A 23,291-nucleotide genomic window follows, 5' to 3' on the forward strand; every position below is an offset into this window, starting at 1 on the left:
GCTTCAGGCTTGTGTTTGATCTCGGAGGGCTGGTGGGGTGGCGCTGGCCGGTGGGGGGTGTGTGGTCACAGCAGGGCAGAGTGCTGCAGGAAGCCGTAGAGGCTGAAAACAGACCGCAGGTGGCCACACACACACACACACACTCACACACACATAGCTTGTTTTGGCCTGCAGGGGCACCGTGGGCTGGTCCTTTGATATTTGCAGGCCGGGCCCGTACAGGAGTGAGCTGCTGGGGGTTGACAGGGGTTTGGGAGAACCCCTAGCTAAGATTCTGTGCAATTGGGGGAACCCCCAAATCCCAATCCTGGCTGGCCCCGCCCACCCTGCCCCTCCCCTCCCAGGAGTCCCCACAGGGCCCATTTTCAGGACACTCGCAGAGGCTCAGGTAGGGCAAAAAACAGGCCTTCTGGAAGTTCAGGAAGGCCAGAAAACGGCCCTTTTCTGGCTTCCAGAAAGCCCCGGAGCCCAGGGAGGCTGTTTTCGACCTCCCAGAAGCTTGAGGGAAGCCTGCGGAGCCTGGGAAGGGCGAAAACGCGCCCCCACTACCATGGCGCAGGAGGCTGACTAGGCCACGCCCACCATGGCTCACACCCACCCAGCAAATGGGCAGAGAACCCGTTGCTAAAATTCTTGCAGCCCGCCCGTGGGCCAGATTGAAGAAACCCCACAGGATGGATCCGGTCTCCGGACCTTGAGTTTGACATTCCTGTCTGCCCTAAACCATTTCAGACAAATGAATAGAAATAAAAATAGGAATAGGAATAATAAAAATAGAAACAGAAGTAGAATAGAATAAGAATAGAGCAGGAATAGGAATAAGAATAGAATAGAATAAGAATAGAATAGAATAAGAATAGGAATAGAATAAGAATAGAAATAATAGAATAGAAATAATAGAATAGGAATAGAATAGAATAAGAATAGAAATAATAGAATAGAAATAATAGAATAGAATAGAATAGAATAGAATAAGAATAGAAATAGAGATAGAAATAATAGAATAGAATAGAATAGGAATAGCAATAGAATAGAAACAGAACAGGAATAGAAACTAGAAATAATAACTAGAAATAATAGAATAGAATAGAATAGAATAGAATAGAATAGAAATGAATAAGAATAGAAATAAAGAATAGAAAGAATAGAATAATGGAATAGGAATGGAATGGAATAGAACAGACAGGACAGAACAATAGAATAGGAATGGAATGGAATAAGAATAATAGGAAGAAAATAAGAATAGAATAAGAATAGAAATAATAGAATGGAAATGGAATAGAAAATAATGGAATAAGAATAGGAAAAGAATAGAATAGAATAAGAATAGAATAGAATAGAATAGAATAGAATAACAAGAGTTGGGAGGGACCTCAGAGGTCCTCTAGTCCAACCCCCTGCTTAGTCAGGAAGCCCTACACCACTTCAGACAAATGGTTATCCAATCTCTTCTTAAAAGCTTCCAGTGTTGGAGCATTCCCACCTCCTGGAGGCAAGGTGTTCCACTGATTCATCGTTCTCACTGTGGCGAAATTCCTCCTTTTGTTCAGAAGGGACTTGCCCTCCTCATCTCTTCCTTCTTCCAGAGACAACAAGAGAGGGACCGGCCCAAGTTCAAACCAGCTTGGCAGGATTCGCATTTGCATTCCCCGATTGCCAGCCAACTGTTGCCTTTAGCCACCACCCCAACCCGGCGGATGCCTTTTATGCATTTATTTGCAGATAGTCCTCGACCTGCAATCGTTCGTTTAGTGGTTACAAAAAAAAAGCACTGGAATAAAAGGGGGCTTATGACTTTTCCCCCCCATACTTAACAACCGTTGCGGCATTCCCCCGTGGCCACGTGATCAAAATTCAGAGGGTGGGCAACTGGTTTCATATTTACGACGGTTGCAGTGTCCCGGGGGGGGTCATGTGATCCCATTTTGTGACCTTCTGACAAGCAAAGTCAATGGAGAAGCCAGATTCACTCAACAACCAAGTTACTAACTTATCAGAATATGATAGAATGATAGAGTTGGAAGGGACCTTGGAGGTCATCTAGTCAAGTGGTCGCCAACTGGTGGTCTGGGATCACTGGTGGTCCGCAAGAAAATTTTGATGGTCCACAGAGAAATGTCACTCAAAAGCAATTAATCCAGGCTGCGCGGGAACACAAGGCCGCGCCGCCCACATGGCCCGCAGGAACACAAGGCTTGCGTCCCTTGCATTACGAACAACATGAGGTAGTGAGGGGAGGGGGGAAAGGGCGGAGGGGGGGAACATGCCCCACTCGCCCCACACTCCTCGCTTGGCCACCAGGCTGCTACTTTCTGCTTCTTTCTGCTTCTGCTTTTGGCTGCATGCAAGGAAAGCAGCAAAAGTCTTTCTTTTTCTCCCCCAAACTAGGCCAGAAATGAGTCTTTGGGACCCTGCAAGGCATCCTGCTCCAAGAGGCTGTGCTGGGACAACAAATCTCACAAAGACTCATTTCTGGCGGAGTTTAGGGGAGAGAAAGAAAGACTTCTGCTGCTTCTGCTGCTTTCCTTGCATGAAGCCAAAAGTCTCTCTCTCTCTCTCCCTCTGAGAATGGAGGAGACGACCGTATCCTGCGATCCCAAATAAAGAATGATCGATGGGTAGGAAAACGGGGTGGGGAATTTTCCTGCAGCCTTTTTGGGGGGATTTTCCCAGGATCTCTGGTCCGCGGGATTTAAAATGATGAGTTTGGTGGTCCCTGAGGTCCAAAAGGTTGCCGACCGCTGTTCTAGACTATCCCGCTTCCTAGAAGCAGGAAACCCAACACCACTTCAGACAAATGGTTATCCAACATCTTTAAAAAAAAAAAAAAAACTTCCAGTGTTGGTGCATTCACGACTTTTGGAGGCAAGTTGTATCAACTGCAGGGATTCACTTAACAAATATGGGAAAGAAAGGTCGTAAAACAGAGCCAAAAGTCATTTAACCGATCTCTTCACAGAGCAGCCTAAATTTGAGGGGCTCGGTTGTCCGTCGTAAGGTCTAGGATTCCCTGCGGTCATCCGTTTTGCAACACTTAGGCTTAGCCACATCAAGTTTGGCTTAGATTGGGGGTCATAAATTGAGGAGCACCTGTGTCAGTCAGTTTTGCAAAATTCACTTAGGCACATAAATGTTGGGCTCGGTGGAGGGGTAGGTGGTCATAAGTTGAGGATTACCTGTCTTCATTTTGCCAAACTCACTTAGCAACATAAATTTTGGCCTCCATTGCAGTTGTAAGATGAGGACTACCTATATTAGTCAGCCTTGCAAAAAAAAAAAAAGTCAGACTGGTATAGAGTTTGACAAAAAAGGCTCAAAACCACCCTTTTCCACCGTTAGGTAGCCAGTTGCTTAACCTACCCTCCCTCACAGGGTTGTTGTGAGGACCAAATACGAAACAGGAGGGCGATGCGGGCTGCCTTGAGCTTCGGCAGGGAAGGCGGAGAAAAATAAAGAACAGATTAACCAGAGTTGAAAGAGACCTTATAGGTCATCTAGTCCAACCCCCCACCCCACCCAAGCGGGAGACCCTACACCATTTCTGACAGATGGCAGTCCAATCTCTTCTTCAAGGTCTCAAGTGATGGTGGCTCCCACAACTTCCGAAGGCAAAGCTGTTGCATGGGTTGACTGTTCTCCCTGTCGGAAAGTTTCTCCTTATTTCCAGGTTAAATCTCTCCTTGTTCAGTTTCCATCCGCTATTCCTTATCTGGCCTAAGGGCGCTTTGGAGAATAGCTTGACCCCCTTCCTCCTCTCTGTGGCAGCCCTTCAAGTATTTGGACCATTGCTATCCCGTCTCCCCTGGTCCTTCTCTTCCCTAGACCAGCCAAGCCCAGTTCCTGCAACCGGTTCTTCGTATGTTTTAGTCTCCAGTGCCCTCATCATCCTGGTTGCTCTTCTCTGCACTTTTTCTAGAGTCTCAACATCTTTTTTTATAACGTGGTGAACAAAACTGGATGCAGAAATACTGAAAAAAACAAACAAACCCAGATTCAAGATCTTTTGGGGTGGGGTGGGGAAACGAAGCAGAAAACTACTTACGGTTTTGGGGGAGATTCTGAAGTCCCCCCAGGAAGGAGGAAAAGGCCCAGGAGAAAAAGGCAGGGCCCTACAAGTATCCGGCTCTTCCCCATAGCGTTGGGAGGTCAGCTGGGAGAGGCGTCAAAGCTGGTGGGACAGAGGAGACGGAATTGGGCTCTCCACCTCACCTGCTCCGTCTTTCGCTAAGCAGCCGGCCCTTTTATACTCGCTCCCTGCGAACCGGGAGGAAGCAAAGCCGCAGCCACACCCACACCCAGACCCGCACCTTCCTCTCCGCCCGCGGTGGTTATCGCTTTGGCTCGCTGTCTGTTTGCACAGGTAAGATGCCTGCCTGGCTGTTTGTGTGTGTTTGAGAGAGAGAGAGAGAGAGAGAGAGACCATCGTTGTAATGTTGTATTAGGCATCACGCCAAGGTCAGAAAATAAGGACGTGGTTTGAGCAATACACCGGACGGAACTCTGTGTGCAAATAGAAGGTTTGCTAGTCTACTACTCCCATCTCTGCGGTCAATCCGTTTCTCAAGATCTGTATATCGTACAAGTAGGCCTCGATATACAATCACAACTGAGGCCAGCATTTCTGGCGCTGAGCAAGGTGCTTGTGAGTTTTGAACCCACCAAAAGAAAAAGAAAAGTGAATTTTGCTTGTGAGTTTTGCACCCATAAAAAATGGGAGTTTTGCACCCATAAAAAAAATGGGAGTTTTGCTTGTGAGTTTTGCACCCTTAAAAAAAATATGGGAGTTTTGCTTGTGATTTTCATACCCATTAAAAAAGTGAGTTTTGCTTGTGAGCTTTGCACCCATTTTAAAAAAAAGTGAGTTTTGCTTGTGATTTTCATACCTTTAAAAAAAAGAGTTTTGCTTGTGAGTTTTGCACCCATAAAAATGTGAGTTTGCACCATAAAAATGAGTTTTGGTGAGTTTTGCATAAAAAGTGATTTTGCATTTTACCCATAAAAATGAGAGTTTGCACCCATTAAAAATGAGGTTTTGCTTGTGAGTTTTGCACCCATAAAAATGAGAGTGTTGCTTGTGAGTTTTGCACAAAGATGCTTGTGAGTTTGGCGTGCATAAGTGCACCAACGTGCCTACCGTCCCTGTCCTAATGTTCCTTTTTATTCATATCCGTTTCATGTATCCATCATCATGTTTATACTTATACGTGTTATCTAACACTTGCTTGACAAAATAAATAAATAAATACATACATAAAAATAAAATAAAACATTTTATGACCGCTCTTGCCACAGCTATTAAATCAGGGGCTCCCAACGTAGGTGTGCAAGACGATATATCCCAGTGGGTGCAAAAACGTGGGTTTAGAAATGTTCTAATTTTATAGTGTCCATTGCGTAATTCTATGCAAATCCTATGCATGTGATTATTTGTTTTATTAAGGGGTGCGAGAATATATCACATAGAACGGGGCAGTGTATAGAAAAGGTGGGGAACCAGAGGTGGGTGTTCAGCAGGTTCTGACCAGTTCTGGAGAACCGGTAGCAGACATTTTGAGTGGTTCGGAGAACCGGCAAATACCACCTCTGACTGGCCCCGCCCCCATCTATTCTCTGCCTCCTGAGTCCCAACTGATTGGCTGGGTTTTCTTTTGTTGCCCTGCACAGGAGAACAGAGCTGGAAAGCAGGTTAGTGGGGTGGGGAGGGCATGGGGATTTTGCAGTATCCTTCCCCTGCCACGTTCACTAAGCCACGTCACACCCACCAAGCCACACCCCACCCCACCAAGCCATGCCCACAGACCTGGTAGTAAAAAAAAATTTGAATCTCACCACTGTGGGGAACCTCTGTGTTAAATGAATCTCAGTGCAGTTGTTGAGTTAGTCACACGCTTGTTTAAGGGAATCTGGCTTCCTCTTTGCTTGTCCGAATCCTTTGCAAAAGGGGATCACGTGATCCCGGCACACCTTACCCATCGTAAATAGGAGCCAGTTGCCAAGCGATCAAATTTTGATCACATGAACATAGAGGATGCTGCAACGGTCATAACTGTTAAAACTAGTCCTAAGTCACTTCTTTCAGTGCTCTTGGAACTTCAGATGGTCAGTAAATGAATGGTTATAAGTGGAGGACCACGGGTAGTCCTCGGCTGACAACAGGCCATTTAGTGACCGTTATAAAGTTAACAATGGCCCTGAAAAAAAAATGACTTGTGTTTGTTTTTCACACTTAACAACCGTTGCAGCAATCCCCACGGTCATTGAGTTACGTTCAGATGCTTGACAACTTGACTCCTATTTATGACAGTTGCAGTGTCAGTGGGGAAATCCGGATTCACTTAACAACCATGTTACCAATTAAAAACTGCGGCAGCAAGAAAAGTCGTAAAATGGGCCAAAACTCACTTAGCCAATGTTTCGACATACATTTTGGGCTCGATTGTGGACTCTCTGTACCTGTATGGCCCAGATAGGGCAACTAAAGCTAGGCCTCATAGTTGCCATCTATGAAAAGGATGCTGATAAACAGATAATCAGAGTTGGAAGGGACCTTGTAGGTCATCTAGTCCAACCCCCCCCCCAAGTAGGAGACCCTACGCCATTTCTGACAGATGGGAGTCCAATCTCTTCTTGAAAGTCTCAAATGATGGTGCTCCCAAAACTTCCGAGGGCAACTTCTGTTCCATTGGTTAATTGTTCTCACTGTCAGAAAAGTTTCTCCTTATTTCCAGGTTAAATCTCTCCTTGTTCAGTTTCCATCCATTGTTACCTCATATTAACTGAAGATAATATTTGTAGTTCTGGATTCAACTGTGATGTTCTTGTTGCTTTCCAAGTTTGATGGTTTTCTTGCAGATGTTTAATTACCTAATACCCCCTTCCTTCCTCCTCGTATTTTCCCCAGAACAACAACCCTGTGAGGAAGGTTGGGCTGAGAAAGAGAGAGAGTGACTGACCCCAAAACACCCAGCAGGCCTAAGGCAGGACTAGAATCCACTGAAAAAACCCTCTCCACTCCTAGGAAAATGAAATATTTTCGGATATACAAAAAAAGAATATTTTCCCTAAAACAGAACTAGAAACTCAGAAGGGCAGAAACTCAGCCCCCTCCCACCTTTGTCAATGGGCCATTAAGGCTTGAGCTAGTCTACATAACAAAGATCTACTCCAGGTAGAGCCATAATAGGAATTGCCCAAAGCCCTTGCATTACATCATCACCCAGCAAGGCCCAACCAAGCCTGGGACTCAGGACAGCCTACAGAGTTGCCCCTGCATGGCCCCATGGGAGTCTGACAACCAATCAGAATACAAGCTCAAATTCAAATCCCAACAGAGGGTATAAAACCCAGGGACTCCCAGCATCTTGGCCCTTTTCGTTCTTTTCCTTCACCCAACATCTTGAAGTATGTGATCGTCCTTTTCCTTTTGGAACTCCAAGCCATGTGGTCCCGTCCACCATTAAACCATCTTTCCAAACAGCCTCCGTGTTTCCAGTGTCTTTTTCCCCACTTGGAACTGAACCCAAAAGGATATTTTCTTCCAACACCTGGTTTTCAGCCTGGTAACTTGATCCAGGGTTTCTCAGCCCTGACAACTTTAAAATGTTTGTACTTCAACTCCCAGAATTCCCTAGCCCAAGGCTCTTCAAACTTGGCAAGTTTAAGACTTGTGGACTTCAACTCCCAGAATTCATCAGCTAACATGACTGGAAGAAGAATTCTGGGAGTTGAAGTCCACAAGTCTTAAAGCTGTCAAGTTTGAAGACCCCTGCCCTAGCCGATCAATGCCGGCTGGAAAATTCTGGACTTTGAAGTCTTACACACCTGTAAGTTGCCAAAATTGAAAAACCCCGCCTAAATACAACAAGCTCCTTTTCTTTTTGTTGGAATAAAGGAGAAACCTGAAAAACAGGCAAATGACCTGACAGAGGGTCATAAGGTTACAACAAAGTAATTGCTTTTGGTGTTACTTTTGCATTACCAAGGAAAATTCAAGAGCAAAACCAAGAAAAACCTCACCAAAATTCATATTCTAGTAAAAGCATCTAAAGTCAAACGGTATCTATAAAGTTTTTTTTTTTAATTCAGTTGCCATATTTTTCACATGTAAGTGAAAGATTGTGCGTTAAGTGGCACCATTTATATGGTAAAAGTTAAATGACCAAAATAAAGGATAAGAGTGAGTTTTTGAAAAATAAGGAAATCTAACTTTTATAATAAAGGATATAAGATCCCTGGAGTTTATATATTTTTTCTGATTATTTTTTATTTCTCTTTAGGAAGGATTTAATTGAAAGCTCAGTGAAAAGCATAGGTAGTCTTTGTGGTATCAGTGGCTTGCAGTAATTTCCTAATTTCTGACCAGTGTAATGTTTATGCGCATTCTAATTTTAATTATATAAAAACAAATATATTATCTGATATATATTTATAGATAGACTATCAATAATAGACTATTTATAATCTTTTTGCAGTTATTGTGATAAACTGTAGATCAATAATTAAATAAGGAGACAGAAGCACGCTATTTCCTTTTTGGTATTTTTTATTGTTTTACCAATGTATAAAATACAAAGAAAAATTATAAGACAGTATTATAACAGAGTTGGAAGGAACCTATCCCCTGCTCTGACTGAATCCAAAGTAAAGTTTTCTGAAACCTCGTGCGGATGTCGAAGAGTTCAGGACCTATTGTTCCTTTGATAAAATGATGAAATCTATTTGCTGGATTAGTGTATCTCTGTTGGTGTGAAAACAGAACCAGAGCAGTTCCAGAACTCAACTGGCTATATCCCCCCGACCCCACCCCGGCCCACTATACCTGACAAAAAAGAGGCACAATCCTCCTTTGCCCACACACACACACACACACACACACACACACTCACTTCTGCTGCCACTGCCAGCTACTCCTGGAACACAGAATACTTTATAGAATAGAATACTTTATTGGCCAAGTGTGATCGGACACACAAGGAATTCGTCTTGGTGTAAATACTCTCAGTATACATAAAGAAAAACATCCATTTGGCCTGGTCATCTCTGGTCAGAGTCAAATTCTCCAGGGCTTTAGAGGTCAACATTAGTCAAGGGTTTGAATCAGAAATGGAGATGACAGTTTAAACAGATAATCAGAGTTGGAAGGGATCTTGTAGGTCATCTAGTCCAAACCCCCAACCAAGCAGGAGACCCTACACCAGGGGTCACCAACCTTTTGGACCGCAGGGACCACCAAACTGATAATTTTAAATCCCGCGGACCAGACACCCTGGGAAAAAAACCCCAAAAGTCTGCAGGAAAATTCTCCACCCCATTTTCCTACCGATCGATTATTCTTTATTTGGGATCACAGAAAACTGTCTCCAGCTTTGTTCTCAGGAAGAGAGAGAGAGAGAGAGAGAGAGAGACTTTTGGCTTCCTGCAAGGAAAACAGCAGAAGTCTTCCTTTCTCTCTCCCAAACTCTGCCAGAAATGAGCCGGCGCAGCCTCTTGGAGCAAGATGCCTTGAAGTGTCCTAAAGACTCATTTCTGGTCTAGTTTGGAGGAGAGAAAGAAAGACTTTTGCTGCTTTCCTTGCATGGAGCCAAAAGCAGAAGAAAGAAGTAGAAAGAAGCAGCCCAGTGGCCAAGTGAGAAGCTGGGGTGAGTGGGGCAAGCTCCCCCCCTCTGCCCTATCCCTCTTCCCCTCACTACCTCGTGTTGTTCATAAAGCAAGCGACGCAAGCCTTGTGTTCCCATGGGCCATGTGGCACAGCTTTGTGTTCCCATGAAGCCTGGATTAATTGCTTTGGGGGGGGTGCTTTGGGGGTGCCTGTCCAATCTCTTCTTGAAGGTCTCAAGTGATGAAGCTCCCACAACTTCCGAGGGCAACTTCTGTCCCATTGGTTGATTGTTCTCACTGTCAGAAAGTTTCTCCTTATTTCCAGGTTGAATCTCTCCTTGTTCAGTTTCCATCCATTGTTCCTTGTCTGGCCTTCAGGTGCTTTAGAAAATAACTTGACACACACACACACCCCTCCTCTCAGTGACAACCCCTCAAATATTGCAAGACTGCTATCAGGTAACGTAAGAGGAGCTTGATGTTTGTTAAGGAGTTATCACAATACCTCACTTGCAAAATATTATTAAAGTAATGTGCAACCTCTTAAAGAAAAGTCTGTGGAGATTTTCAGTCATCCACGTCATGGTTGTTGCAAAGGTGTTTTGTTTTTTTTCAGGAGGCAAGTGGACTTTCTTATTTTTTCTTTGAAGACATTCATTTCTCATCCAAGAAGCTTCTTCAACTCTGACTGGATGGTGGGGAATGTAAGGACTTACACTCCTTCCAGACAGCTGGTCGTTTGCACTCCTTTTTAACAGTCATTGAGGCCACTTGGAGGTTTGTCTATGTCTCCAGGGTTACCAGAGTAATGCAAATGGGTGTGGAGCCTTCTTGGCTGCAGGGTGTTTTCTGCCCTGTGTCTCTTTCTTGTTGAAGATGGGCGTGGGCTGTTGGGGATGAGTCTGTGTTGATTGCATCTCAAATTGAAATGCAAATGGTTCCTGTAATCTGCAATTTTTTCCGGAAAGTCCATCAGAACTGAAGAGGTTTTGTCATGCTCCTGGTGGAGACTGACTCTGAGGGAGAGGAGGAACAGCCGACAGAGAATGGAAGTGTGGCTCCGGAGGTTGTGGAGGAGGCTGGGGAAGGCCAGAGGCCGGCTGGGAAGTCAGAGGAGGACCCAGGCCCATCCCCTCTCCATCCTAGGGCACGCAGGGAGGAGAGGATAAGGGAGAGATGTGATCTACTTGGAAGGAGAGGGCCTTGATCCTCTTCATGGGCTGCAGCTGCGACAACTGGATAAGAGGACGGACATGTATATGGGCGAGTGCTGGAAACAAAGTGTGGAAATATCTCTAGTTTATGGTTCCTCTCTGAGTTTGGCGTCCTTCCCAGTGTGTGTTCTGTTATCTGTGGACGTCTTCCAACCCTTATCTTGTCTGGTTTATGTTGTCTTTTTCCCTCCTTCTTGTAACTGCTTGTGTGGAACTTTTTTGTCTCCAGTCAAGGATATTTGGAGCTTGGAAGCAAAGTGAAGGAATAAAAGGGGCTTCACCAGCTTTTTGTGACTGTGTTTATTTGGTATCCCACCCTGGGTCATCACAGGCTTCTTGGATGAGATGCGAAATGCCTTCAAAGAAAAAATGAGCAAGTCCAGTTGCCTCGTGGAAAAAAAAGAAAACTACCTTTGGGACATTTTCACCCTCCCGGAGGCTCCAGAAAACCCTACACCCCACCCCACCCCCGGCCGTGGTGCAGGAGGCTGACTAGGCCACACCCACTATGGTCATGGCCACCCGGAAACTGGGTAGAGAACCCTTTGCTAATTTTTTTTTAATATACTTTATTGATTTTACAATTAGAATAGACCAACAACACATACATAAATGTAAGAGAGAAAAAGAAAATAAGAGAAAAAAAAGAATAGAAAGAAAAAGATAGAAAACAATTAAAAACATTTTCATCTTCCACAGTTTGTGAGACCTCCTTTTTATCCTTATTTTATGCCATATACACAATTAATCCTTACATATCTCTGTATATCACTACTACGATTTTATCATATCTTCTTTTGCCTTTTAGTGTGAAATCTATCTTTGGTCTATCCATTTGTACCAGCAGTTCCAGCTGTTGTAATATATTGAAGTGTCTTTATCTTTTAATGCCAAGGTTAATTTGTCCATTTCTGCACAACTTAAAATTTTTTTGAATAATCATCTCCTCTGATGGAACATGAGGCTGTTTCCAACATTGCGCAAAAGCCAATCCGACCGCTGTCAAAATATGTATTATTATATATCTCATTTTTTTTTTGGTAATTGTTTAGCAAAGATCCCTAATAGAAAGGACTCTGGTTTAAATTCGATCTGTTCTCTTGTCATTTCCTACAGCCCATTTCTAAGTTTCTGCCAACATTTTTGAGCTTCTGTACAAGACCACCACATATGGAAGAAAGTTCCCCCTTTTTTTTTTTGCATTTCCCCTTTGCTAAAATTGTTGAAGGCCACCCCTGGCTGATAGTCAGCTCATACAGCAAAGCAATGCCTGAGAACTTGTTCGGCCTCAATTGTAGATCGCTGACCCTTATGCGTCAGTCACGGTCATCCACAACAAAGGTTTCTTGAATGACTTCATGGAGGCATGCATAAGGCATGCCCTTGATGCATTCTAGTGGCAAAGGTTGAAGAACAAGCTGTCTAACCAGTATCTCTGATGGAACACTCCCTACTTCGGATCCTGAATAGCATGTAACCACATGCCGGTGAAGAACAGTGTCTATGGAGATTCTCAGTCATCGAGGTCAAAGTTGTCCCAAAGATGTTTTTTTCAGGAGGCAACTGGACTTTCTGTTTTTTCCTTGAAGACGTTTCGCTTCTCATTCGGAGCTGAAGAATGGATGAGATTGAGAAGAGAAATGTCTTCCCCCCACCAAAAAAATCCAGCTGCCTCTTGAAAAAAAAGCATCTTTGGGACCAGTGAGAAAAAGATTGAAAGCTCAGTATTTATTTACTTAGTTTAGTTACTTACTTTATTTATTTATTTTTATTTGTTTGATTTGTCAATAGCTTACAAGATAATAGGTATAAGGATAAACATAGTTATGAATACAAGAAATGGGTACATATAAGAAAAATAAAAGAAAGAATAGGGCAGGGACAGTAGGCACTTTGGTGCACTTATGCACGCCCCCTACGGACCTCTTAGGAAAGGGGTGAGGTCAATAGTAGACAGTCTAAGGTTAAATTTTTTGGGGTTTGGGGAAGAAACAACAGAATCAGGTAGAGTATTCCAGACATTGACCACTCTGTTGCTGAAGTCGTATTTCCTGCAATCAAGTTTGGTGCAGTTTACCTTGAGTTTGTATCTATTGTTTGCTCTTGTGTTGTTATGGCTGAAGCTGAAGTATTCATCGACAGGTAAGTCATTACAATGTATTGATTTTATATACCATACTTAGATCAGACCAAAGATGGCGTAATTCAAGGCTTTCTAGGTCTAGAATTTCAAGTCTGGTGGCATAAGGTATTCTGCAACGAGTAGAGGAGTAGAGAACTCTTCTTGTGAAATATTTCTGGACTTTCTCAACTGTGTTAATATCGGATACGTAATGTGGGTTCCAGACTGTGAGAAGGATCTTGGAGTCCTAGTGGACAATCATTTAAATATGAGCCAGCAGTGTGCAGCAGCTGCCAAAAAAGCCATGTGACGTGTTAATACCACTTTATAATGCCTTTGTAAGGCCACACTTGGAATACTGCTTTGGTCGCCAGGATGTAAAAAAGATGTCGAGACCCTAGAAAGAGTGCAGAGAAAAGCAACAAAGATGATTAGGGGACTGAAGGCTAAAGCGTATGAAGAATGGTTGCAGAAAATGGGTATATCTAGTCTAATGAAAAGAAGGACCAGGGGAGAAATGATAGCAGTTTTCCAATATCTCAGCGGCTGCTGCAAAGAAGAGGGAGCCAAGCTATTCTCCAAAGCACCTGAGGGCAGGATTAAGAAGCCATGGGTGGAAACTAATCCAGGAAAGAAGCAATTTAGAACCAAGGAGACATTTCCTGATAGTCGTAACAATTAATCAATGGAACAACTTGCCACCAGAAATTGTGAATGCTCCAACACTGGAAGTGTTTAAGAAGAGACTGGATATCCATTTGTCTGAAGTGGTGTAGGGTTTCCTGCCTAGCAGGGGGTTGGACTAGAAGACCTCCAAGGTCCCTTCCAACTCTGTCATTCTATCCTAGACCAGTTGCCTCTTGAAAAAGCTCTTTTGGAACCATCAGCCAAGTAAGACAAGCAAACGAGAGTCTCCCTCCTCAAAGGCCTACCAAGCCCTGTTGGAGCTGTGGAAGAAGAACTGAGAAGCACATACGCCACTGATTTGTATAGCTTGTTTGCTTTGGGATGAATTTTTACCTCATTCTTAAGTGTCTCATAATGGACTTTTTTCTCTTATTGACCCAGGACTTAACATGATTCCCCGCCAGGCCTCCTCCTTTATCCTTAAGCAATATTAACAAATAATTATTCTGGGCAACGCAACTGGGCTGAAGGGCTTTGCAGAAAGACACTTAGCAAATCTGGCTGCACTTAATGCATAAAGGTCAGGAACGTGCTTCCTCTCTAGGTGGCATCCAACTTTGAAGTTTCCACAGAACGCGATCTGGATTCCCAGAATTTAGCTCCAAAGAAGCTTCTTGGATGAGAAGCGAAACGTCTTCAAAGGGAAAAAAAAAAACACGAAAGTCTAATTGCCTCTCGAAAAAAGCACTTTGGGCACTACGTTGTACGGCGTTTCTTGCCACCGTTGTTAAGCGAATCTGGCTTTCCCGTTGAATTTTGCTTGTCAGAAGGTTATAAAAAGGTTTGACATGACGCAGGAACACTGTAACCAGCATAAATGTGAGTCAGTTGTCAAGCATCCGAATGCAGCGTCCCTCACGGGACTGTGGGGATGCTTGCAATGGTCATAAGCCTGAAAAATGGTCATTGGTCCCTTTTTTCGGTTGTAAATTTGAACGGTCCCTAAGTGAACTGTTGTAAGTTGAGGACTACCTATATTTCGAGAGTTTTTCAGAACTTTGAGCTTTTGTACTCTCAGATATGGTGGGGAACTCCCCCTCCACCTGAAGAATGAAATATTTTGGGGAATATTAAAAGAGGCAGTATATTGTATTCCCCCAAAGAAGAAATGGAGAATAATAATCAGATAATCAGAGTTGGAAGGGACCTTGTAGGTCATCTAGTCCAAGCCCCCGCCCAAGCGGGAGACCCTACACCATTTCTGACAAATGGCAGTCCAATCTCTTCTTGAAGGTCTCAAGTGATGGCGCTCCCACAACTTCTGAGAGCAACTTCTGTTCCATAGGTTGATTGTTCTCACTGTCAGAAAATTTCTCCTTATTTCCAGGTTGAATCTCTCCTTGATCAGTTTCCATCCATTATTCCTTGTCTGGCTTTCGGGTGCTTTGGAAAATAGCTTGACCCCCTTCCTCTCTGTGGCATTTCCTGCATAGTAGAACAGCTTCCAGCAGAAAGCGATAAAGCGTTTTGGGCCCATTAAGAAATCTGAGCCAATCTATTCAGAAACAAAACATTGTCAGCTCCAGGGTGATGGGATTAAGAAGGACAAGGCATAACCTTTTAAGACATAATAGGCTCAACCCAGATGCCATAAAAGCCAACACAGTTCTAGGCAGCCTTCCAGTACCTCAGGGACTTCCACAAAGAAGAGGGAGTCAAACTATTCCCCAAAGCACCTCAGGGCAGGAGAAGAAGCAATGGATTAAGAACATGACCTTTTAAGACATAATAGGATCAACCCAGCTGCTAAAAAAAGCCAACGTTGTTCTAGGCGGCGTAAACATAGAATTAAGATCATGTGACTTGTGTTAACTATTGACCTCACCCCTTTCCTAAGAGGCCTGTAGGGGGCCGTGCATAAGCGCACCAACGTGCCTCCCGTCCCTGTCCGATTGTTTCTTTTTTATTTTTCTTATATGTATCCATTTCATGTATTCATAACTATGTTTATACTTATACCTGTTATCTTATAATCACTTGACAAATAAAATGAAATAAGTAAATAAATAAATAAATTGCTGGGATTAAAAAAATCACTGCCCGGGCCGACTGGAACTTCCTGTTTTCGGCTTCCAATGGGCCTCCGGAGCCCGGGGGAAGCTGTTTTCACGCTCCCAAGGGCCTCTGGGAGGGCGAAAACAGCCTCCCCCAGCCTCTGGAGGCCCACCGGAAGCCAAGGGCCTCTGGGGGGGCGAAAACAGCCTCCCCCGGCCTCTGGAGGCCCACCGGAAGCCAAGGGCCTCTGGGAGGGCGAAAACAGCCTCCCCCAGCCTCTGGAGGCCCACTGGAAGCCGGAAACAGGCCCGTTTTGCCATTTCCGGTTTTTCCGGGAAGGCCGTTGTTCACCCTCCCAAGGGTCCAGAGGCTTCTCTTGAGCCTCTGGGAAGACGAAAACGGCCTCCCCTGGGCTCTGGAGACCCTCCAGAAGCCAGAAACAGGCCTGTTTCCGGACTTCCAGAAGGCCCGGTTTTCCCCCTCCCAGCACCTCCGAGTGGACCCTGCCCCTACCTCCATCAAAAATGGGCCACATGGAGACTCCTAGGAGGGGAGGGAGGGGCAGGGGCAGCCAGTTGGTTGAAATACCAGTTTGGCGAAGCAGCTGTAACTTTAACCTCCGGTATGCCTGAACCAGTGCAAATCGGTAGAATCCCACCCCTGGTGGAAACTAATCAAGGAGAGAACCAACCTGGAACTAAGGAGAAATTTCCTGAGAGTTAGAACAATTAATCAGTGGGATGAATTGCTTCTCGAAGTTGTGGATGCTCCAACACTGAAAGTTTTCTAAGAAGAGACTGGACAACCATTTAATGTCTGAAATGTTAGAGGGTCCCTTCTTGAGCAGGAGTAGAAGACCTCCAAACTCCCTTCCAACTCTGTTATTCTAATCTAGTCTAACGCAGTCCATTCCAGCTTAGTTTATTCCAATAAGTGACCACAAAATAGTGAACTTTTCTCCCCAGCATGGGCTTTGCGCTCCTTTTTTGTTGTTGTCATCTAACAACGATTCTCAACCTTTTCTTCACCTGGGACCTCCTTTAAATATCTTTTGTGGCCATGGATTGTGGCCACTAAGTGCTGAGACCTAACTCAAGATTTAAAACAGTAGACTCCATCAAATATTCACAGACCTCTGTCCTTGTGACAATATTTGCAGGCCTCCCCCGGGATCTGCAGACCCCAGGTTCTCAACCACAGTCACCTTAAGAAGTGTAGATTCAATGCTCGTGTAGATTCAACGCTCCGGAATTGGCTTAGTCAGAAACCTTAGTAGGCCACACCTGGAATACTGCATCCAGTTTTGATCACCTCATTATGAAAAAGACCAGTGTCTCCCTTATCCTCTCCTCCCTGCACGCCCTAGGATGGAGGGGGGATGGGCCTGGGTCATCCTCTGACTGCCCTTCCCCAGCCTCCTTCACAACCTCCGGAGCCACACTTCCGCTCCCTGTCGGCTGTTCCTCCTCCCCCTCAGAGTCAGTCTCCATCAGGGGCATGACAATGGCTCTTTGAGTGTTTAAGGTTGCAGACCCCTGACATAGGGCCACACATTGTCCCCCAGTCCACCCCCAGTCCCCCAATAAGAGCCAGCATAGTGATCTAAGATGATTAAAGGCCTGGAGACTAAAATATGAAAAGAACGGTTGCAGGATTTGGGTGGGACCAGTCTAGAGATGAGAAGGACTAGGGGCGACATGATAGCAGTCTTCCAGTATTTGAGGGGCTACCACAAAGAAGAGGGAGTCAAGCTATTCTCCAAAGCACCTGAGGGCAGGACAAGAAACAATGGATGGAAACTAATCAAGAAGAAAACCAACCTGGAACTGAGAAGAAACTTCCTGACAGAGAGGACAATTATTCAGTGTAACAGCTTTGCCTTCAGAAGATGTGGGTGTCAGCGTTCCAGAAAACCTCCACTTTAACAAATAACTCCGAGACAAACACCTTCTCAAACGTTCTGTTTTATTTGGATAGTAAACTGGCACATCTGGGAAGTTCTGAACCTGAAAGTTCTGGGTTTCCTTGCAATAAGTAAAAAATTACAAATCCACCCCCTGCACCCATCATCGCATCACATGCCCCAATCACCATCTGTTCCAACTTGAGACGTCCTCTCACCCAGGTGCAGAAATAACATGACCTTGAGTTAGAAAGAAGAATGCTGTTATGTCTAACCACACACACTCCCAAGAAATTCCCCCCAGAATATTCTACATAACAAGCACAGTAATCCCACTGTCATTGAACCAAGTTTTTGTGCTTTTGGCAGTATGGGCAGGTGCCAAGGTCAAACGGACCCGAACAGGTTCAAGGGTCCTGGATAGCCTCAATTTGTCCTCCACAAAGAACGGGAATGTATTACAAAACTGGCATTCCTGGCACAGAAATCGAAGTTAATACTGTAGAAAGGCTGATGGGCTGATAATTTCTTTTCCTGGTTTGCAACACAGAAGCACAGATGTTGCTTCCTGGTCTGTCCCTGGCTATAGAAATCCCTTTGTGTTCTTGCAGTGATTGTGTTACAATTATTTGGTCAAAGGGGGTTTATTATGTGTTGTGTAAGTCATGTTTGTTTTCACAAGCTGTTCTTGCTCTGCTAATTCCAAAGCAAACAATCTATGAGGAAGACCCATTTTTGGGCAAACCGAGTTGTCAATCCATTTCGGGTGTCAGTCAGCAACATATATAGCCTGGACTGCCTTCAAAAGTTGAAGTGCAAGCAGTCCTTTACTTACAACACAGAATTGAATCCCGAATTTCCATTGCTAAATAAGATAGCTGTTAAGTGAATTTTGCCCCATTTCTGATCATTCTAGACACACTTCTTTTTTTGGGGGGTATATATTTTTATTATACATTTTCTATTAAAAAAATAATATTTATAATAAAAGTGTACTGCCTGGGCACCTTCATTTTGAGTTACATATAATAAACCTTATCAGGATAATAATTATTCCATTTCTACATTCTGTAGGAAGTTAGCACTCACCCCTCTCCTAGAAAATGAAATATCCTAGGAAATATTGAAAAGGCAGAATATTTCCCCTAAAAAGAGAAGCAGAAACTCAGAAGTAGAAACTTACCTCAGAAGCAGAAGCTCGCCCCCATCTTTGTTAATGGGCGGGCCATCAAGAGAGAGAGTATTCTACATAACAAAGCCCTCTATCCATCTCACCACCTGGCCTGGGAAGATTGCATCAGCCAGTACTCAGGTGAAGCCATATGGTCCAGACAAAGCCTACAAAGTTAGCTAAGACCTCCACCCCTGAGAGTCTGATAGCCAATGGGATACATTTCTTACACAGGAACAGGAAACACTAAAATGGGGCCCAACAGAGAGTATAAAACTAACGGTCTCTCAGCATCTTGGCCCTTTTCCTTCTTTTGCTTCACCCAACATCTTGAAAGCATGTGATCGTCCATTTCACTTTGGAGCTCCAAGCCATGTGGTCCTGTTCCACCATTAAACCATCTTTCCAAACAGCCTCCGTGTTTACAATGTCTTTTTCTCCACTTGGAACTGAACCCAGAAGAATAATTCTTCCAACAATTCTTTTTATCATACTCTTTACATCTTCATTTTTATGTTTTTTTCCCATCATCTAATCAAATAGCCTTTTCCTTTTTAACTGTAAACCACTTTAAATACTAATTCTTGGCCTTGATATGCATCTATTTGTAACTATTATCTTCAAACACTATTACTCATATTTCCAAAAAAAATTAATTCAATATTTCTAAGTTTACCTCAACATTCAACTTCAATTTCTTTCACATTTCTGAACTTCTAACTTCTGCTTCCAGTCTCTAACCGTTGGTAAAATATCTCCCAAGTCAAATAATATCCCGATTCCTCCTTATCTTTAATTTTCATTGTTAATCTACCTATTTCTGCACATTCTAGTATTTTCTTTATTACATTTTCTTCTTCAGGTACGTCTGCATTTTTCCAATGTTGTGCAAATACAATTCTTGCTGCTGTTACTGCATGCAAAATTAAATATATATTTCCTTTATTGTACAATATTTCTCTGGTAAAATCCCCAACAGGGATGTTTCTGATTTTAGATCTCTAAAGTTAAAACCCATCCCTCTCCTAGAAAAATGAAGTATTTTAGGATATATTAAAAAGGCAGAATATTTCCCCTAAAAGAGAAGTAGAGAGGCAGAAACTCAGCCTCCCCCCACCTTTGTTAATGGGCCATTAAGGCCCTGGCCAGTCTATTCTACATAACAAAGTTCTACCTCCTTCAGGCAGAGCCATTCAATTGCCCTTCATTGCACCACTCACCAAGTTTCAACCAAACTTAGCATGCAGACAACCTAGAAAGCTAGATATGACCTCTGACAGCAACCAAATCGGAATACTCTTCCTGTGCCCCTGGAAGTTCAAAGCCAGAAAGGGTATAAAACCCAGATAATGTCAGCATCTCCTTCCTTCTTTCTTCATCCAAGGCATGTGATCTTGTCCACCATTAAACCATCTTTCCAAGCAGTCACCATGTTTCCAGTGTCTTTCTTCCCCACTTGGAACTGAACCCAGAAGGATATTTTCTTGCAACAGTTGTTTTATCATTTCTTCTAATCATTATTATTATTATTATTTAGCTAATTTTTTTTTGCCTTTGGACATAGCCACCACATGTGATAATAAGAACCTAGTGTTTGGTGACATTTCCAACTATTCGGGGACTTCTTAAGTGAAGTGTTAGGTTAGTAGTCAGTAAAACAGCTTATTAAGCAAATCTGGATTTTCCCATTGACTTTGTTTGTCAGAAGGTTGCAAAAAGTAACCCCGGGATGTCCAATATTGCAACTTGTCATAAATACATGCCAATTGGCAAGCATCTGAATTTTGAGTACGTGACCACAGGATGCTACAAAAGTCTTGTGAAAAATTATCATGAGTCCATTTTTCCAGTGCCTTTGTAACTTTGGTCACTAAACGAACGGATGTAAGAGGAGAACTACCTGTATTCTCAGCCCTTTGAGTTAAACCAGACCAGAAAACCACCACTCTACAAACTGGGCAACACAGAGAAAATGAAACACTTGTACTCCACAGACAGCTGTGGAATGTCTATGAATGTCTTCGTTTCTTTGTCCATCTCATAAATATATGAATTAAGTTATGTGTTGTTGGAAGAAAATATCCTGAAAACATGGAGGCTGCTTGGAAAGATGGTTTAATGGTGGACAGGACCACATGGCTTGGAGCTCCAAAGTGAAAAGGACGATCGCATGCTTTCAAGATGATGTGTGAAGGGGGAAAAAAGAAGTAAGATGCTGAGAGTCCCTAGGTTTTTATACCCTCTGTTGGGATTTGAATTTGAGCTTGTATTCTGATTGGTTGTGAGACTCCCATGGAGCCATACAGGGCCAACTCTGTAGGCTGTCCTGAGTCCCAGGCTTGGTTGAGCCTTGCTGGATGATGATGTAATGAAAAGGCTTTGGGCAATTCCTATTATGGCTCTACCTGGAGTAGATCTTTGTTATGTAAAATAGACTGGCCCAGGCCAGAGCAAGGGCCTATTAGCAAAAATGGGGGCTGAGTTGCTGCCTCTCTGAGTTTCTACTTTTCTTTTTAGAGGAAATATTCTGCCTTTTTAGTATATCCTAAAATATTTCATTTTCCTAGGAGAGGGGAGGGTTTTAACTTCCAACAATGTCATCAACCAAATTCTTAGCGACCACCATATAGATTATATAGCCTGCTTAACATGTTTTTAAATAATTTAACAGAGCACAGACAAGGTGCTTAGGTATTTTAGGAAGTTGGTTTCTTTCACCCAGCTCTTCACTGTTCATTCATTTTCTCTAAAATTCTCTTAATTTTGTCAGACTCTTGGCTGCATTTAGATTGGTTTTAGTTTAAGTTTTATATGTCTACTCTTCCAGATTCATTTAGTTTAGGTTAGTGTGGTTTAACTTTTCCTTTTTAGTATAGCAAGTATCTTTATAAATCAGATACAATGGCGCAGTATGAATCCAACAATATATACAATTTGATGACATTTTTGGTGTGCAAAATTCACCAGGGAGGTTTTCCCCATCTCTTTGGTATCAAATAATCTCGTTATTTTTCATCTCAGAGAGCTGATGCAGATTGCTTTTTTACTTCTCTACTTAACTTCCAATTTGCTGTCATTTGCAGTGCAGTCCAGTGGTGGGATTCAAAAAATTTTACTACCGGTTCTATGGGTGTGGCTTGGCAGGCATGGCAGGGGAAGGTTATTGTAAAATCTCCAGTCAGAGGTGGTATTTGCTGGTTCTCCAAACTACTAAAAATTTCCGCTACGGGTTCTCCAGAACTGGTCAGAACCTGCTGAATACCACCTCTGGTGCAATCCTTGTATATACACTGTATTTACTCAGAGATTGAGCTGAGATCATTTCTAGAGAAATAGTTGACTCAGTCTTCCCTGTAATCTAGTGCACTTAAAGATATCTGAAATTGGAAATTTCCACCTGCTTTATTTTCAATTGTGTGTTCCCCCCGCACAACCAAAAAAAGCTCCAATGTAAATCTTAAAACTCTCATCCTCAGGAAAAAGGAGGTCCTAAGTCCCGCCATGTAGGCCTTTAGTCAGACCCCATTTGACACACTGGTTCCAGTTCTGGAGATCTCTAAAAAAAGGACATTGATAAGATTGAACAAGATCAGAGATGGCAACAAATACAATGCAAGGCGTGAGGGACAAAACGTTGTCAAGAGAACTGAAGAAGCTGAATATGTACTGCCTGAGGGGAAAAGAGGGAAATGATTGAAACCTTTGAATATATTAAGGGTGTGAAATCAGGTTCTACAACGGTGATGATGGCTAACCTTTTTGTCGTCATGTGCCGAAAGTGCACAAGTGTGCATGGAACAGCACACACACGCGTGCCTGCACCCATAATGCAATGCATCCATGTCATGCCGAGGGGGAGAGGGAGCAACTGACAGAGAGTGCGAGTGTGGCTCCGGCGGCTGTGAAACAAACGGGAAGGGTACAGTCTGGCTGGCCATTCAGAGGAAGACCCAGGCCCACCCCCTCTTCATCCTAGAGCATGCAGGGAGGAACGGAAAAGGGAGCAACTTGGCTTATGGGAGAAAAAAGGGCCCTGATCCCTTTCATTAGTTGCAGCTGGGAGAACAGGATATAAGAAGGGCGTTTGCACACAGCACCTTTTTGGGAGCAAAGCGTGCATTATCTTTGTCGAGGCTTATCTGGGTTTGGGCATCCTCTGGACTTCGTGTGCTTTTGGAAGTCTGCAATTTACTATCCTGGCCTGTCGTGTTAATTACTGGTTTGTGTTGTTGTTTTATTTCTAATTTATCTGTACTTTGGGTTCAGACTGCATTTCTTTCCTTTGTTTCCTTTCTTTGTTTTTGGAAGAATTTGATCTCCAGCTGAGGATAGCTGGACATTGGGAGCCAAGTTGGAAGTATTAAAGGGAATTTATCTACTTTTGGGACTTTGTTATTTTTGTGCCACGCCTCGGGTCATCACACATAGTATGTGTGCGACACCCCTCTGCTCCCCCCCATACATGCGTGTGCGATTCCCCCCCCACGCATGTATTTGGGCCTAGTAGGCCTCCCTGCAGCCTCCTGGGAGCAAAACGGGCGGCAGGGGGGGCCATGCCGCACCATCCCATGCCCCATTTGGGGCCTGGTAGGCCTCCCTGCA

At 43.6% G+C, this 23,291-nt stretch overlaps 2 protein-coding genes across 2 annotated transcripts in view; both read right to left on the reverse strand.

Moving 5' to 3' along the window:
- The window catches only part of LOC113450239 (alpha-2-macroglobulin-like), an 81,766-nt gene extending 77,550 nt beyond the window's left edge, over positions 1-4,216 (reverse strand). The window contains exon 1 of the mRNA XM_087927695.1: positions 4,043-4,216. Within this exon, the coding sequence (XP_087783821.1) occupies positions 4,043-4,134 (92 nt within the window). The 5' untranslated portion in view covers positions 4,135-4,216. The remainder of the gene's footprint in view (positions 1-4,042) is intronic.
- LOC113450224 (uncharacterized) overlaps positions 1-23,291 on the reverse strand; it is a 160,044-nt gene that overhangs the window by 19,567 nt on the left and 117,186 nt on the right. The gene's annotated exons all lie outside the window — the stretch shown is intronic.

Source organism: Pseudonaja textilis, chromosome 2 (assembly GCF_049901715.1).
Source record: "Pseudonaja textilis isolate UNSWEBS1 chromosome 2, rPseTex1.2, whole genome shotgun sequence".
NCBI classification, from domain to species: domain Eukaryota; kingdom Metazoa; phylum Chordata; class Lepidosauria; order Squamata; family Elapidae; genus Pseudonaja; species Pseudonaja textilis.